General features: G+C 38.7%; 1 protein-coding gene across 2 annotated transcripts in view; it reads right to left on the bottom strand.

Annotated features, from left to right (window-relative positions):
• Positions 1 to 1160: 1160 nt before the first annotated feature.
• The window catches only part of cno (adherens junction formation factor afadin), a 44642-nt gene continuing 27708 nt past the window's right edge, over positions 1161 to 18094 (bottom strand). The window contains exons 7-19 of one of the 2 annotated variants that reach the window (XR_011033638.1): positions 15232 to 15584; positions 13128 to 13249; positions 12035 to 12089; positions 11652 to 11974; positions 11094 to 11303; positions 9664 to 10129; positions 9069 to 9593; positions 8750 to 8997; positions 8567 to 8685; positions 4961 to 5197; positions 4576 to 4822; positions 1335 to 3382; positions 1161 to 1273 (exon numbers count right to left, since the gene is read on the bottom strand). Coding sequence is in view for 1 of the 2 variants with exons in the window: in XM_068301750.1 (XP_068157851.1) it covers positions 6072 to 8344; positions 8567 to 8685; positions 8750 to 8997; positions 9069 to 9593; positions 9664 to 10129; positions 11094 to 11303; positions 11652 to 11974; positions 12035 to 12089; positions 13128 to 13249; positions 15232 to 15584 (4694 nt within the window). In the remaining variant the exon portion in view is untranslated. Of the gene's footprint in view, positions 1274 to 1334; positions 3383 to 4575; positions 4823 to 4960; positions 5198 to 6048; positions 8345 to 8566; positions 8686 to 8749; positions 8998 to 9068; positions 9594 to 9663; positions 10130 to 11093; positions 11304 to 11651; positions 11975 to 12034; positions 12090 to 13127; positions 13250 to 15231; positions 15585 to 18094 lie in introns of those variants that run through there. The other variant, XM_068301750.1, reaches the window with a different exon arrangement.

The raw sequence follows: 18094 nt of genomic DNA, 5'->3' as shown, positions 1-18094 counted from the left end.
ATTTTGTTTTTAAAGCCATTAGGTTCGGTAGTGAAATCCTATTTGATATAAATTGGTACTTTTCAATTAGGTCTATGCATAATTAACATTTGTTTCTGTTTTTTTTTTTTTTCAATCATTGTTTGAATTTAAAAAGGTTTACGAAAATGTATTTTGTTTTCTTGTTGTTTTTGTTCCTTTTTGTTTAATTAAAAATATATGTATGTGAATATTTTCAATATTTTCGTTTCTTCTTGTTTCTTGTTTTTTTGTGTGTATGTGTATATATTAAATATATATATATGTATATATCTATATAGATTTCAATAATTGAATAATTGGACCATTTGTTTTGTTGTTGGTTAAGTTCATTTGTTGTTGTTTCTGTTGCTGATATTGTGGCTTGGTAATTTTCTAATAGTAAGAGTAACTAACATTATATATATATATCTAATACATAGATATTCTTGTTCCGCACAATTCCCAGGTAAATATATATATATATATATATATCTATATATAGATTTATGTACTTTGTTTAAAACGCTTTACAAATGTGGCTCGCCCAACTCGTTCGTTGCCCTTTTCTAGGCTGTCGTTATAGTATTGTATTTCACTTAATTGTAGATATTATAATTTGATTCTTCTTTTCGCTAATTGAATTCATTTAACAATTTTTGTTTTGTTTTGTTTGTTTATGTTGTTTGTTGTTTTTTGTGGTTGCTAATGTAACGCCATTTATATGTAACTATAAGTGCTTAGCAAAATTCGTTAGGATTTCCAATTCTATATGTATATAAATTTATGTATTTTGTATATTTAGGGTTGTGGTTTTAACTTGGCCCCTTTCAAAAATATTGAAGTGAATGAAGGTTGCGGTTATCGGTTATGTACATGACAGCAAATGGATGTGGTGACTCGCTATACGTTCAGTGCACGGCATCAATATCTCGCTGGGCACGGGATATTTTCAATTTATCCTTAGGAGTATTATCTTCGCCAGATTCTAGAGCAAACATTTTCATCTTCTCCTTGAATGACAACTTCTCGGGCACCCCATCACCAGCTCGTTGTTGTTGCTGCTGTTGTTGCTTCTCGGCCAGACGCCTTTGACGTGGATCTCTGTGGAAGTTAAGGAAATGATATTACGATCGACACTTCGATGATTTCGATTCACTCACCTATAGACCTCTTGGGCACCAATAACTCCAGGAGTAGATTGCACTGTGGTATTCCAGAGGGCTGCATCTGGTGTCGATGGCATTGAAGGTAGCATGGAGGCATCAATATTATACTGCAAGTAAAATTAATTCATTATAACCTATCGTCCAATAAAATAAGTAACTCTTACTTACACTTGAATCTTCCCTGATGGTATCCAAATCCAAATGCTCCAAGCCATAGTTATCAATCATATATTGTTGCTGGTGCTGTTGCTGGGCAGTGTTATCCTCGTCATGGAAACTTACTCTTTTGTTGTCCCTCTGCATTTGAGGTGGCAAAGGAGGTGGTGGTGTTCCCCCCCAATCCTAATCCCAGCCCCTGAATCATTCCACTGCTGGCCGATACATAGGCAGCATTCAATTCCATGGCACTGATTGGAGATGCCTGCATTGTGTTATTATTGTTGTTGTTGGTTAAATTATGATTATTATTATTCTGGGTATTCAATAGAGAAGCTTTTTTAATCTCCAGATTATTGGTTGCCGTCTTTAACAGTCCCATGGATGTGGATGTGGTGGTGGGGTTGGTAGTGGAATTACCAGTTCCACCTCTCAGTTTTTGCTGTGACATTATGAGATACGAACTATTACGTTCTGGCGGCGGTGGTGGAGGCACTGTCCCGGAATCCAATTGCTCATTATTGTTATCCTTATCCAACATTGAGAGATGAGTCATTTCCTTGGCCAAACTGGATATGGGATGCTCTGTATGCAAGTGACGTTCATCGGCAAAACTAGCTGACTTTTGCGACTTGGAGGGTGATGAGGGGGCAGTGGTGCCGCCTAGGCCACCCGCTCCTCCCTCGGAATAACGATTATGCTTGAGTATGCTCTTGGGTTGAGTTTGCTGCGAAACTGGTGGCGGTGGTGGTGGTTGTGACATCTCAGCTCCAGATCCGTTGCTCGAGTCAGTGATCTCGGCCAGCTTAATCTCTGTCTGGCGATATGTGGTCAGTGGTGTTTGTATGGCACTCGAATGTTGTTGCTGTTGTCCATGCGCCAAACGTATCAACTCTTGCACATTGTTTTCCTTGTCGTATTGCTGTTCTTGATCCTGATCCTCTTGCTCTTGCAGTTCTTGCGCCCGCCGTTCAAAGTCACGTTCCAGAATCAAGGTCTTCAGTTGCTCTTCTTGTTGAGGTGAGCGTGAAATCAATTGACTCAATTCATTAATTTGCTGTTCTCGCCATTGGCGTATATGCTCTCGTCGCATTTCCAAATCCTTTTCACGCTCCTCACGTTCCCACGGATTGCTGCCAGTATGCTGGGATGGACGATTCGCCTGCAGTGGATTACCTCCAGGCACATAGCTTCCCTTGGGTGGATCCAAAGTGCTGGCCACATAATTCATGCCAGGCGCTATCTGCTGTGTGGCCTTGTACAGGGGATGTGTGGCAGTTGGTGGTAATGGTGGCTTATCCTCACCCATCACATGATGGGATAATCTCTGCTGCTGTTGCTGTTGCGGCTTCGGGGCAGTTGAGGGTGGCAAAGCACTCGGTTTATTCGGCGACTGAAGTGCTCCACCCAGCGGTTTCGGTGGCAATGTGATGAAATTGGGTGAAGGTTGCTGCTGTTCATACAGTGTTGCTGGCTGCGGTTCATGGAGTTGACTGCGACGGGCTTGATGATATTCGAGTACACCATTTGGATAGCCTCCGGCAAAGTCATTGACATTTTGCATACTTTGGCTACTGCTCATGGGAGGCAATTGCTGCTGTTGCCCCTGTTGTTGTTGTTGTTGCAAGGTATGATGTTGCTGTTGTTGCTGCTGCTGCTGCTGCTGTTGATACATGTGGCTTATGTTTGGCATTGAAGGAGCCATCATTTGCTGCATACGTAAAGTGTGTTGGAAATTTGGCTGGCTTTTGCCACGATTGTTTAAGGTTAACTGTTGCTGCTGCTGTTGGCCATTCAAATTGCTGCTGCTATGGGCAAATTGTTGCTGCTGCAGGGCATGTTGTTGCTGCTGCTGTTGTTGTTGTTGTTGTTGTTGAAGTTGCTGCTGGGCTGTTTGTTGACTATGATAGTAAGCGGAAACTGGACGACTGGGTGGCAGATTACCAAGTTGTTGCTGGTACGGCGTAGGCTGATGTTGTTGAGGTGACAGTGTGCCGGCGGCGACAAGCGGGGAATTGCCATTGTAATTGCTCATGGCGGCATTTGAGGACATGGGCGGTCTGTGAAAACGCAATAAAACGATTATTAATAGAGGCTTTCACAATCCGGCATAATTATGTATATATCACAAGTCCAGTGCCTTTTAGTGAAGATTGCTGAACAGAGCGTGTGTGTGTGTGTGTGTGTGTATATATGTGGAGTGTCTGAAGGTGGTGGTGGTTCCAATTATTATTAACATTAACAGAGAATACGCATGTTATAATTACTCACGTACATGGCTCATTTCTACTTGTTGATATTCACTTTTAATGGGTATACAACCATAAAGTAATTTCTTTAAATGCAAAGTCATCCTAGAATTACACACAGGACATGTAAGAAAGACAACAATTTAACACACACACACCGATAGAGAAACCCACACAGCCAACGAAAACATCAATTATTTAAATGCCTTGAAGATTTCACAAGAGGATTGTAGATACACCTGGCTCAGATACAAGCATACATATGTCGTATCACTGAATAATTTACCGATTTGGCTATTTGCGTGGGAAAATCTGTGATTGATATATGCACATACACTTAAGAGCTGAAGCCACTTGTCTGTACAGGTCTAATTCGTACAATTCCTAATGAATACTGCATTTAATTTTACACAGAAACTAAATTAATGACTTCAATAAACTTTTAAAAATCTATATTTGAATGGAAATTAAGTAAGATTTATCACACAAATCTAAGAATTTTAGCCAATTCAAAGTAAAACTCGTAAAACTTTTCAACAGATTGCAATAAGTTGACTACTACAATCTTCTAGAGTCTATTAAAATGAATTTACAACCGTATTTTCAACTCATTTATAAATAAAATCTATAAAATTTAATAGACAGTTCACTGACATGCTTACAAAATGAAAAATTAATCTCTTGCTCAGAGTAAAATATTATTGGCAAGCTATGGTAAATATTAAATGAAAGTAAATAACATCGATTTGCATCTCTAAAACAGTTGATGTATTTAAATCGAGTCTGATTTTGACATGTCCCCCGAAAACATGCCAAATCATTTGAAAACACAAACGTTTTACAATGGTCAGCGAAACTGCAACTGAAATATTAAACGGTCATACCTTGACCGCAGTAAACCACAAACAATGGCAACCACACCCACCCCAACCCACACACATTTAGCTGACTGTGTCATCCACTGCTCGTCACATCCATGCATATGTATGTATGTGTGTACATACCTTTCATTTAACATCGGTTGACTTTGATTTTGTGCACGGTATACGCTCAAATTTTGATAGAAGCCTTGTTCGTTGCCATTGCCATTTGCATTCCCCAAACCATTTCCCATTCCATTTGCCATGTTGTGGCTATTGCCATTTGGCTGACCTCCTCCGCCCATTGTTGTTCCAGTTGCTGCCGCTGCTCCTCCTGCTGATGTGTTGTTATGTAAACTGTGCGTGCTGCGTGATTTGGAATTGGCCAAAGCTATGTAAGGGAGGAGAATGAGAAAAAGATTCAATTAGAGAGACTGGCTTAACTATCGATTAGATTGAGCTGAATGCGTGTATATGGTAATTTGTGGGAGGACGAGTGTGCAGGAAAAGGAGTGTGCAGTTCACTTACATATGGTACCAGATCCCGTATGATGATGCAAAGCCGGCACCGATTTGCTATTGGGCAGGTGTGCAGCTAAGGGATTAAGGATGCTACTATTACTGTTGCTGATGCTGTGACTGTTGTTCAAGTGCTGGCTGAGACTTAGGCTATGTGCTGTGGCATGGCCACCGATGCCGCCGAGAGATTTTGTTGATTCGGCGCCACCCATGCGAGTTAGATCCCGCTCGGACATGCGTCGATTACCTTTAATTTGATTGTCCATCCAATTGTCGCATTTATTAGATTGTGCATTGGGGAGTAGTATTGAGGGGAAGACATGAGAGAGAGAGAAGAATTGAAAGTGAGATTAAGAGGAAAAGAAAAGGGAAGGGTTTGATAAACAAAATGTGAATGTTAGTAATTTCGTTTTTTTGTTTATTCATTTTCTATGTATTTATATTAATTATTAATTCTCATGTAAAGTGCTGGTTTAAATGATTAATTAAAATTGCCATAAATCATGCATTTATGTACATTAAACATTCACATACGATGGGGGGAAATTGGAGATTGTTCAAAAAAAGCCATTCAATGTATTTACATGGAGATTTTTGTACAACAAAAGCCAATTGTAATTTTTAGTTGGTAATTCAATTACATTTTAAAATGCTGCAACAACAACAATAATGAAAACAAAATGACCAAAACAATAGCCAATAAAATAAAAATGAAAACCTTCAACAGACAAGCGGTCGGTCGGTCAATCGATTAAAATCCAATTTACTAACAAAATGTACAAGTAAAATTTATTTAAAACTTTAACTGATGACTTGCTAAATCAACTATGTAAAAATATGGAAAAAAAGGAACTTTAATTTAAAGGAAATCAAATTAAAACTGACCACTAAAACAATGTTCTAAATAATGACTATCTAATAAAATTATCCTTTGTCAACTCAACATTATTCTTTTATATTAGAAACCTTTAATGAAATGAAAACTCTACTCTAACTAACAAAATGGAAAACAAAAAGTTACAATTCCAAAAAAAAAAAACTCCAAGGTGAACTAAGAATCAATTAAACAAGCCTATAAATTATTACAACAACGAGAACCTTGGTGCAGCACATTTAGGTAGTCAACTCTGTGGTGGAGGAGACGAAGATGAAGGCTGAAGAGTGTGGGCTGAAGTCGAGCACTTTGCTGCCATTGCCAGTCCATTATCAACTTCATCAATTCTATTAGCAGGCATTTCGAGTGCATCATCACCATCACAACAGTGCGAACAACAGCAGGCCAAAGCGGAATCGTCCCCGCCTCCGGCACCTCCATCGCAGGAAGAAGATTCAACATCGGAGTAATCATATGTTGTCGCTGATGCATCTTGCTGGCAGCAGCCGGCACTATCCTCCTTGTTGGCCAGTGACAACAACAGCAATTTGGCTGTCGAGGGTGGTGAGGAAGGAGGTGGAGGTGCTTGGCAGGAGCGACGATGACGATGGTGTTGATGATGATGATGATGATGATGGAGGGTATGAAGATGACCATGATGTGGTCCTTGCTGCTGTCTCTGTTGTTGGTGTTGTTGCTGTTGGCGTTTCATTTGCCTCACACTGGCAACTTGACGATTGCTGCACATGACACTGCGTCGGCAGGTTACATGGCGAGAGAGTTCCTGCTGTTGTGTCTGTTGTTCGTCCTCTTCCACATCCTGACAGCTGTCATAGCATTTAAAGCTGGAGGCGTTGGCTGTAGGCTTTTCTTCCTGCTGTATTTGTTCTGACTGTTGTTTATTGCCCCTACAATGCCCACAGCAAGGACAATCACAGCTACTCGTATTCTGTTTTTCTCTAGGCAATTTAATATCAAAATCCTTGCCCGAACTACCAAATAGACTCCATTCCTTCAACTGTTTAAGTATGTGACCCTGTTCATTGTGACTAAGCCTAGAATCGTTTTTGGGATTTAAAGCTGAGGTGGATCTGGATTTACTTTTCATACTATTATTATGGTTATTGGCCTTGTTATTGCTGCTGCTGCCATTACTAGTGGCAATTGGAAAAGCGAAACTCTGATTGGCATTAAAATAATTGGCCATTTCTCGAACTTTTCCTTGGCCCAGGGGTGGCAACAGTAGATGATGGTCATGGGGACAACTGAGATTCACTTGACTGGAAGAGCGTCCTGGGCGATGTTGGGTTGAACGAATGATTTTGGTATCGGTAGCAATTTCAGTTCGTTCGGTGCGATTTTGGGTGCTTGTATTTACATGATTAATTAGATTAGTGCAGGAACTTTCAATTTCACATAGATTAGGAACTTGGTGAGACCTTTTATGGGAACGTTGAGTATTTAGTTGACGTTGAATGATATTATTGTTGTTGCTGCTGTTGTTGTTATGGCGGATTAGGGGCATGCGTTCAATGGACTCACTAGACGATCGCTGACTATTCGACCCAGAGCCACCAGAGCCATAGCCCGCCGAACTGGCGGAGTTTGTTGATCTTTTACTATTCAGTTCCCGTCGAATCTTTTGTATCAGGGGCATGCGTTCGTTCAGCGATTCCGTTGACGAAGTGACAGCTGGCGCCGATAGCTTACTAATGGCATCATGTGTATGATATTTGCGGTCGAATTTACTGCCACTAGTTGTCGGTTGTTCAAGATCAAAGCTGACTGTTTTCCTATAACCATTACCATGAGCAGCAGCGCTACGTTTCACTTGTGAGCCAGAAACGCTGGCTAATTCAATAGCTGGCGGTGGTGGCGGAATTGGTGGTTTCTCATCGTCTTCATCATCTATAAAGGGTATATCATCGGAATCAGCTACCGAGGCAATGCCCTCTTCGTTCAAAGGCTGGTGAGCCTCGGTGTAGGCAGCAAAACTTTTAAATGACTCTTGTGAAGATCGTGCGGCTGAACCGGCCACTGCTTCCTCTTCGTTGCATTTGGGTTCATCTTGATATTCTTCTATATAGATGGAAGGTGGCGGTGTATGACGCAAAGGTCTCATTGGACTAAAGTGTTGATTAACCATTGAAGACGATGCTGCCGTTTGCTGATGGTATGGATAATAATTCGTTGATGAACTTGGACCCCCACCACCTAGTCTTTCATTCGATAAATATAGACTGCTAGCCGATCTGGCTATGGGTCTAGTGTCCCTATAGCGTGGATCAATATGCAGCTGATGGCCCATGGCGCAGAGTTCCTCCTGCAGACAGGAGGCACTCAAACGTCGCACTGGTGGCGAAGATGCCCGCATACAGGCAAAGGATTCTCGACGACTGCGATTAAGACTATCATCCGATATGGAATTATTGTAATATCGATTCTGTTGCTGATACGATGAATGGCGACGTTGTTGTGGCTGCTGATGTTGCTGCAGAAAGTTGTTGCTCATTGCAGCTTCTAGCGGTTAGCATGTTAAATGGGAATTGGGAATCGAGGGTTTATACTTGTTACTTTGTTAGCTTACACAACTTTTAATCAGTGTGTGTGTATGATTGTATCTCTCTGTGTGTGTCTATATGTGTGAATATGTCAGTGAATAAGTATGTATGTGTGTGAGTGAGTTCTTAGTCTTGTACCCAAACACCTGGCAAAGAATTAGCGTTGGCTTCGCCTACTCACCACGCTGAATAACTGGACTTGGTTGTTGAAGCAGCGTGGCTAGGCCATGATAAATGGCACCCTGTTTGGCCACTTCCAAACTGACTACTGGACCAGTTCGTACCAAATAATCAGCAGCCCTGCAAATGAAAATCACAAACTTAGCATCCGGATACGATGATGTTTATTAATCATTTCCATTACCTTTCTTGTGTAATGCCTATTAGACTTTGACCATCGACTCGTAGAAGTTGATCTCCGGCCTGCAATCGTCCATCGGCATCGGCTGCTCCGCCGGGCACCACACTCTTAATATAGATGCCCAGACGCTCTTGGCCAGCTCCTTTTGCCGCCACAATTGATAGACCCATGCCGTTGCTATTCTTATGCAATTTAATCAATTGTAATTCCGGTTGGGGTAACTTATTGGACATTGAGCTGGAGCTGCGCGCCTGTTGAAAGAAAATGAAAGCATTTATGAAGAATATATAGATGAAACTATGGAATAATTCCTAAAACATACATTAAACTGATGCATGTAGACAGTCCAAAGACCAATTGATGTGGGCTGCGCTGCCAATCGGCACATGCCCTGCTGCTGCAGAGGATTGAGAAAATCTACCAGGCCAGTTGGTATGCCACGAACAACATCACAGCTAAAGCCATCGTCGGGCAATAAAAGTGCCAAATGCAGCTCGGGTGACTCCTCGAGACGCACTTCTCGGCCATCGGCTCGCGTTAGTTCATCGGCCACAGATTCAGCCATTCGAATCGCGGTGTCCACTAGATTTCGTGGTATCTTCTCTTGCTGCAACAAAGCGGCCATTTGTAGGGAATTCAGACGGAAGCATGAGCATGCCAATTGTTGGATTTCCTCCACAGATGATTTGGGCGCCTGAAGAAACTGAGCGCACTGGTTTATCTTAGCCAAATGGCAATCGGCAGCCAATTCAAGTCCTTGCCGTTCCGCCCAGAGTTCTAACAGTTGCAAACGCTCGATCATAACTTTGCCCCAATCTCCGGTGCACATATGCGAATTGGCCACAATCTAAAAAAAGAAACCGAATTCTAATTAGCAAAGGATTCACTTACAAATATACCCTCAAGGGGTCGCTCACCGTATTGAAACATATGACATTGATATAATGGAAAAGTTGCGAGAATAACTGGATGGTCAGGGCGGCATTCACGCGGCAACGTCTCAAAAGGGCCATAGCCGAACCCAGAACAGTCAATACTAATCCCGCAGCCGAATCATGATCTATGGTCTCCGATAGAAATTGATTCAAGGTCTGCGACAATTCCAGGCGAAAGCAATTGACCAAATTGCGGAAGGCCGTTTGCACGGCTTCGGCCAAAACCTCTTGGGCCTGGACACTAAACGCACTGATGTGCCGATCTGATTTAAGAAAGTGCAAAAATTCCGAACTGTTTGCCATCCAAAATGCCAATATTCTGGGATCAGTGTATTGCTCTTGGACCACACTGTAAACCAAATTGGCCACATGATGCAAGAATATGGTCAGCTTATGGGCACGCTCCGTGGGTTGAAGTTCTGGACGGTAATGAGTGGAGGCGCGATATCTGTAAAAGAGAAAACAATTTAGTAGCGTCCTTTTTATCTTTTTTGTCCGTTGCTTTTATTGATTTTTTTTCTGGTTCCTGGTCAAACAAAAAACAAAAGCAACATAATCTCCGTGCCGACTGCCATTTCCTGTTTTCTTTACACCTCGTTTCCTGTCTCTGTGTCTGCCTTTGTCTCTGTCTCGTCTTTGTGTGTATGTGTCTGTCAGTTCGCATTAATATTAATAGCGCACAAATTGGGTCAGGAGCCAAGATAAATCATCATAATTGATAATGAATTGCTGGTATTGGCTTGAGCTACTCCAACAACAAATGCTCTAGCAAGTTTGGGGAATTGAAGGAGAAGGTGAAACATTCTCAGCTGACTCACAGGACATCAAACTCAATTTGCACTGGCAACTCGAGAATCTATGGATATCGTAATTGTAGGTTAAATGGCACATGCTTCTCTTTAGGGGTTTAAGGGTGAGCTAAAGTCAAGTTGCAGCAGTTAAAGCATAATCAATGCTTTGGTAACATAGCCTTGGTATTCAATTCCAAACAATTTGTAGTAGTCTTTTGTAATAAGGCGCATGCATTTATCATTGATTGTTAAGTATAACAGAGCTTGAACAAGATTAAACATACCAATAAACTAAAGATACTCAATTCAAAGTTGTAGGTCGCAAGATGTTCTTCGTTTTCTTTTGTATTTCGGCACTAGTTTAGGCCTTAAGGTTTTTAAACTTTTAGAACAAATGTGTTAACCTTTTGTATATTGTACAAAAGTTTTGTTTTTGTGGACACTTAATTGAAAATAATTTAGAATGAAGCTCTCTAATTTCGAATGCAAAACGGGTTATTTCAAAAATTGAAGTTATTGTTTCTTAACTTTTAGTAAAACAACAAAAAATAGCAGCATGCCGGCATTAGATATGTTTAATTCTAAAACAATAAAATTAGTATATTTTGGGGTAAAACCAACCTGGCACACAGGTAAAGTGAATAAACTGGGGCCAATTTAAAATGTGGAATATTCACATCCAATTCGCTTATAATGTGACGTAGAAACAATTCCTGATGCGTTTCGGGGAATTCCAAAACAGCCGGCAAAATCGGTTCCTGTCCTTGGCCGTCTCCGGCAGAACCGCCTCCGGCGCCAGCTAAAAGGCCAGAGCCTGGCATTTTTGGGGATCTAAGGGAGAGAGCAAAGGGGACCGAATATGTTAATGTTAGTAATACGCTTAGGAAACATTTAACAAATACGTACAGAAAAAAAGAAAAACATTTAAAGCAAATAAAAATTTAAATTTAAAATGGGAACAAAAAAGGAACAAGAGCGAACACAAAAAAAAAATGTAAGAAAACATTTCATTTGACTTGGTAAGTGAGTGAAAATGTGTGAAGAAAATTGTGTAAAAGAGTGAGAGAAAGAGAAAGAGTGTTGATTTTCCTGTTGATACTGGAATATTTTCTAATTAGAATATCATTAATTTGTCATTGAGATGGTTACATCATAGATTTTAAAGATGGTGGGACTTACCTATCTTGACTATTGGAACCACCTGATTTCATGCTCGATATAGATTTGGTTTCATTCTCCAGATTGCCTTCGAGACTCTGGCCATCAAAGGCATTGGAAGAACTGTTGCCCAAGCCCACCTGCTGATCCTGTTGAGTATGCTTACTGTCTACCACATCTCGTAGAGAATTCAATGGATGCTGCTGTGGCTCGGTGACGTTGCTGAGATGAAAACCACTTATAGATGATTGATTCGCCATTGATGATACTGATTGCTGTTGATGTTGCTGCTGCTGCTGATGTTGCTGCTGATGGTGATGATGATCATATTCACTTTTATGGGTCTGTGAAAATGAATGCTGTGAAGGGAACATGTTCCATCTTTAAAATTTCCATGAACTTACCGAACTCAAAGCTCCATCCTCATCATTCCAGGAACCCGGCGAGGTGGGTGAGCGGCTACAGATGTTGTGTGTGTTTGAGTGTGTGTGTGTGTGTGTGTGTGTGTATTATATTTTGTGCAAATTGTTTTTTGCATTTATTTTGTATGGTTGTTTTTTTTTTTTTTTTTTTTTGGGTGTGTGTTTCGGTTTGGTGAGTGCATGAGATTAATGTTTTTACATAAACAATAAAAACAAACAACACGTAACGAACAGAGCAATAATAACAACAACAACAACAATAAAAATTGGCACGAAGAGGCAAAAAAAAAAAGCGTGTAAATAAAAACAAAACAAATGTATGTATATAAATAAATATGAAATGCAAATATTTAAGCCATGTAGATTAAAACATTAAATTCATGAAATTTATTTCGTTCCAAAGCTAAATTTCCTTACATCAAAAAGCCCTCCCCGCCAATCCTCACACATTTTATGTATGCAAAAAGAGAATATGATAACAGTCCCCAACTCACCTAGTCAACTCACAACTCCTACCTCCCACCTGTCCCCCCTCGCTTATATCTGCTCTCGTCCTGTGCTTCTGATTCTGCTTCAAGTGGTAAGTGCACCACTTCAATGTCAAAGGAAGATTACTCATTCGACTTGGTTAATACACCTGACTAGATTTGCATATGTATATATGTATATGTGACTATATAAGAGGTCTTCAACACGGTTCAAGTTCGTCTAGAACTGTGGAATATTATTTTTATTTCGCTGCTATTCCATGAAAATAATTAGACTTGGGCCTATTTGCATTATATCAGTTTTCAAAATTAATTTAAGCCCTAAGGAGGCTCAGTTGGAAATAAATTCGTCAACATAACTTTAAACCCACATAAAGGATCCTTTAACTCCTAATTTGAGATGTTTCCTTAGTTTCTTTTTTTGCTTTTTAACAAGTAGGTAAATAATAATAGAATTCTATTCTATATTTAACCCCTTTTTTGTGCTAAGTATTTTTCTTATTTAAAGTGCACAAACATTCCTTTTTAACTTTATTGACTTATTTCACCCAATTCAGCTACCGTTGTTGACCTGCACTTGCACTTACCTTTCGTAAAGACATGCCGAGTCCAATTGGGATTGCGAGAGAGCCAAATTGTAGCGACCATCTGTGGGTGAGTCCAGAAAGCGATATGAGGCCACACGTCCAAACATAACAACCGAACCGTTCTGCAAAAAGGAAAGGGGAAAAGCACAAGCAAAAAGTAGAATAAATAAAAGGAAACAAAATAATAGGGTAAGGGAAAAGGTTACACCACATCGTATGAAATGTAATTAATGTTGAGGTTGAGACGGGTTCTGATGACATTAAAAATTCATTTAAAAGCATTCACTTAAGTGATTTAATAAATTGTAATTAAGTTAAGTAATTGCAAATGTATATGTATGTATTTAACATATATGTATTTAACTATATACAAATATATTCACTGTGAAAACCACAAGAACAGAACACACCGAGTAGGATGAGAGCAGCAACAGGAAACTCGAGTTGTGTGTAAACCGAATGACAGATTGTGGGGCACTAAGGCGAGTCAGCAAAGAAATTTGGGGCGTTTCAGCATCGATAAAGATATAGAGGTACACATACATACATACATATTTGTTTATACATATATTTATAAAGAGAGCATTATATAGAAAGAGCAAACGCCCCCCTTTTTTCTTGCCCCTATCTCGATTGGAAAAATGTTCAGACTAATGCTGATTAGCTTTTTTTTCGGCTTCGATTTGCATTTTATTTGTTTGAGTTTATTGAACCGAAGCCGCAGCCACCCTTCCTAACATCCAATGTGTACATTTTCATACCCCGTATAGAAATTAAGTACATTAAACTCATCCCAAAGTGCTCCAGACATTCATTCCCCAGCAATTTTGAAAAACCAAATTTCAAACATTCTACACAAAACTTAAACTAATCCAATTTGACAAATCTCTTCAAAAATGTATATACAAGGTTTTCGAAATGAAACATGATCTTTGTCCATGATTATTGAATAGTGAATGAATATTAAATGAATACCAGAAAGCAGAGTTATTATATATTATATTATTATATAAAATCAATGTTTAATAAATCATTTTCATGGAGAACTCATGTATTCAGTAAAGGATATCTAAATGTCGATGCATGGCTAAAGGCAATTTTGTTTTTCTTTCTTTATTTTGTGAATTACGCAAAAAATTTATCATTGTCTGTCTGTTTCGCTTCTGGATGAGAGTCAAGAGCGTTGAGAGTCTCTGGAGACAGTTTGATGTTAAGTTTTCTCTGTTTATTTGGTTTCGAATTCATCAAGCGGAAAGTCAGGAAAAAAAAAACAAAATAAAAAAAAAACAAAAGTTTGCTAATGCGTGAGAACGCCAAAAAATAAACTTGATTCATTTGCTATTTTTGTTTGTGTTCGGGGTTCAATGTTGGTTTTACTTTTGTTTTTGTTTCATGTTTGGTTTAGTGAAAAGTTGTCAAAACAAAAGATAAATCAACTAGTCAAAAGGTTTGAGGAGTGGAATAAATTCAAATTTTATATCTACTGAAAAAAAAATTACTCAAACGGAAGTTGATGGTGAACTTGAAAATGTAAAATAGATATTGAAAAACTGTAAAACAAAAGATACAACAAAAACATTTTAATGTAATTGGAAAAGTGGAAATTAAATGGACTAACATATTTCAAATGTTTTGGTTTTGAAGAGTTTAAATTGAAAAACTGCAATTTGAGAGAAACTTAATTTGCAGGAAGGAAATTTTGTTTTATACTTTCACGAATTTATTTCATAAAACTTGATTGCCTGCACAGGAAAGTTTTGTGGTCCAACCCGTGGGGCACTAACAAATCTGCCGGAGAATGTCAGAGGGCAACTCCGAAAGCTGGTTAAGTCTGCAGGCGAACGCATTGGTCTTATATGGGCTGAATAGGGCCAAGGTCAGTGAAAAAACTTTTGCCTTTTTCGTACATAGCTCTTTTCCCAGTACTCTATTAATCTAATTAACCTAAATTGTATGTAATTAGTTGATAATCATGAGGACGTTGATAATGATGATGATGATGATGATGACGACGATGATAATATTACACAGACAAAAAACAACTCATGAAGGTCGGTCATGGGCAGAGAACAAAAGTTTTGTATATATTTTATTATTCACTTACATGCAAAATGGTCGGTTGACTTATATGATGGCCATTCACAAATGTCAGAGCATCCGTGTGCAGAGGCGTCACCGTGCAGACCCCCTCATGCAGTGAGATGAGGCAATGCCGCGGCTGTATGGATGGTCCAAAGAGTTGCAGGCAATTCGTGTTGGCCGAACCAACCTCAACAGGATCGCTGCCCAGCTTGATGCGTCGTCCACCATCGCCGCTGTGTGTCACTTCAACCAAGACAGGTCCCTCACGATCACCGGACATATGATTGGCCCCATTCGATGTGCCCAAGGGCTTTTTCTTACGTCTCCTGGGCTGTGAATCCGCCGGCCGACGCCGCACATGAAACATAATGGAGCCTAGAAAAAACATTACAAAAATTTAAAAATGTTACAAAATTTAATTTATCATCAAATTTATACCAAAATTCATTATATATTTGACTAAACTGTCCAAAATGCCACAATGTTCTCCCTTTGACTATTGTGTTGCAATGAAAAATACAACAAAAAATAATCAAACCAAATTCACATATGCAAATATAATGACAGTTTTGCGATTGTTATAAAAGTACAGTGATCTCCACAATTAGAGGAATACATAGGTTATTAATTATCAACTGTTTAAGAGATGTTTATTAACGGGATTATGCAATAATTAGAAGGTAACCTCTTTAACAACTAGAAACTAAATAAAAACGAAAGCTTAAGTCTTTATCAATATACTAAAAATAGTAATTTAGTTAATATAATGCATATACACTGTGTACAGTAATCACTGTACTTAGCTCTAGTCAATTCTGACATCTCAAATCGAATCGAGTTGCAATAAGTTGATAGACGAAAACATAATCGAAATTCTGTCTGCATCATCAATTTCAGTTTCAGTTATAAGCAAAACATTCAATGCGACTGGATTCCAAATCATTGATAGAGAAAGAGACAACATAGAGCCAAGAAAGACGAGAAGAGTGGTAAGAATGGAACAATGGGGCAAAATGTGGCTTTGACTGCAAAGTTTAGAAATTTAAATAGATATTTTGCAGTTTTGCAGTCCTCGACACACCCAAAACAATCAAAATCTACAACATATACTATATTTGTATACATATGTATGTATGTGTGTGTGTGTGTGTATATATCTTCTATAGATGTTGCTTTCATATGCATGGCTTCTGGCACTGTTTGGTTCCAATTTTGCTTTTGTTAGTATATATTGTGTACAGAATGTTTAACGAAGCATGCAAAATATGATGGCGGATTCCCACCGAGTTATGCCCCACCATCTGTGTATGCTATGTTTGGTGCTGCACTCCTGCATCATCTCCCTACCACTATTTCCCGCTCTCCCATCTTTCGCGTCCACATCCAAACAAACTAACATCTTTTGGGGAAATTGCAACATCCAACAAGAAACACTGAAGAAAATAAAAACTTGTTAACTCACAGAATACAATCATTTTTGATATTGTTACAAACTGCTTAGATCTGTAGGGTAATAAACAACTAACTTTTAGACGAATAAAATTAATTCAATTTTCAATTGAGAAGTTCTGATATATTTTGCTTAACTACAAATAACATAAAGTTAATAAAATGGATATACTAAAACCATTAAATGAAATGTACGCACATTTAATTAACCTTGATTATGACTACCTACTTAATAGGTATTTAAATGTTTTGCTATTTGTATTTTCCTCTTTTTTTTAAGTGTAGTAAGCTTTCATTTATAATTCGCACTTACTAGCCCCTTCTGCTTGAGATCTCAGCTCTGTGTTTCTTTGGATATGTGGTAAATAATCAAAATGCTTGCGGGCTAAATAAGGCATGTGGCTTGAAGTTTGTGGCACCACATTGAATGTTATGCAATGTTAAAACCAAAAATGACATTGGCTACAACAAAAGGTGAGTTGAGGAGGGGAAGCGTTGAAGAGGGATTGGTGAAAAGTGTCTTAAATTTACACAGGGGAAATAATTTCACAAAAGTGAAAACAACAATGTGAAACAAGAAACTGGAAATATAGAATATTTCTATACCTTTTCTACGAAACCAAAAGAACCACATTTGTTTCGAAGTTTTGTTTGTTCTTCATACAGAGTTGGTCATTGTACATTTATGTAGGAGTCTACACATACACACATACATATGTAGGTCTATGTATTTCGTATGTGTATGTGGCTTATATAGATTTTTGGGCAGCATCATGTTGGCGTTGTAGCTGGTTTGTTTTCTTCATTGTTTGCTTTTTCGTTGAGAAAAATTTGTTGAGAACTTTTCTGTTCTTTCTGTTTTGTGTTGTTCTTTTTTCGAATGCTACGCCGGAAAACAAGAAAAAATCCACAACTCAAAGGACAAATGGAAAACTTTGACAAAATAAAGAAAAGAACAACCAGGAAAAATGAAATTAAAATGTAAGAGAAAACGAAGCCAACTACTGAATGTGGAATATAAAACTTAAAGTTAATAAGTAAATTAAGTAAGAAATATATTCGAAATTCACTTCCTGGAAAGGGGATTCTTTCTACTGAAAACTAAACAAGTTCAGGAACAAAAATACAGAAATCTGAGCCAATAATTTATAAGTTGACAGGAAAAATACACACAAAAAGTAAATGTCGAGAAGATGAATAGAAGAAAGGTCAGGGATCTCTTTTTCATGTCTCAGAGGCGATAGCAAAGGATAACCCAAGTGAAATCACCTTTGGCCAACGTTTTAATATTATTAATTCATTGAATAAATAATTCATACACCTATTCCACTTGTCAGACATTGACTAAAGCCAATTGTTATGGGTTCATGTGTCAGCTCTTACGACTTACTTGCGTAATTTATGGCTTTAGCTCATGGACAACATCTAACAGCAAT

The sequence above is a fragment of the Drosophila tropicalis genome, unplaced genomic scaffold (genome assembly GCF_018151085.1).
Source record: "Drosophila tropicalis isolate 14030-0801.00 unplaced genomic scaffold, ASM1815108v1 contig_878, whole genome shotgun sequence".
NCBI lineage: Eukaryota > Metazoa > Arthropoda > Insecta > Diptera > Drosophilidae > Drosophila > Drosophila tropicalis.
The sequence above is the reverse complement of the archived record's forward strand: the minus strand, read 5'-3'. Positions and strand labels throughout refer to the sequence as shown.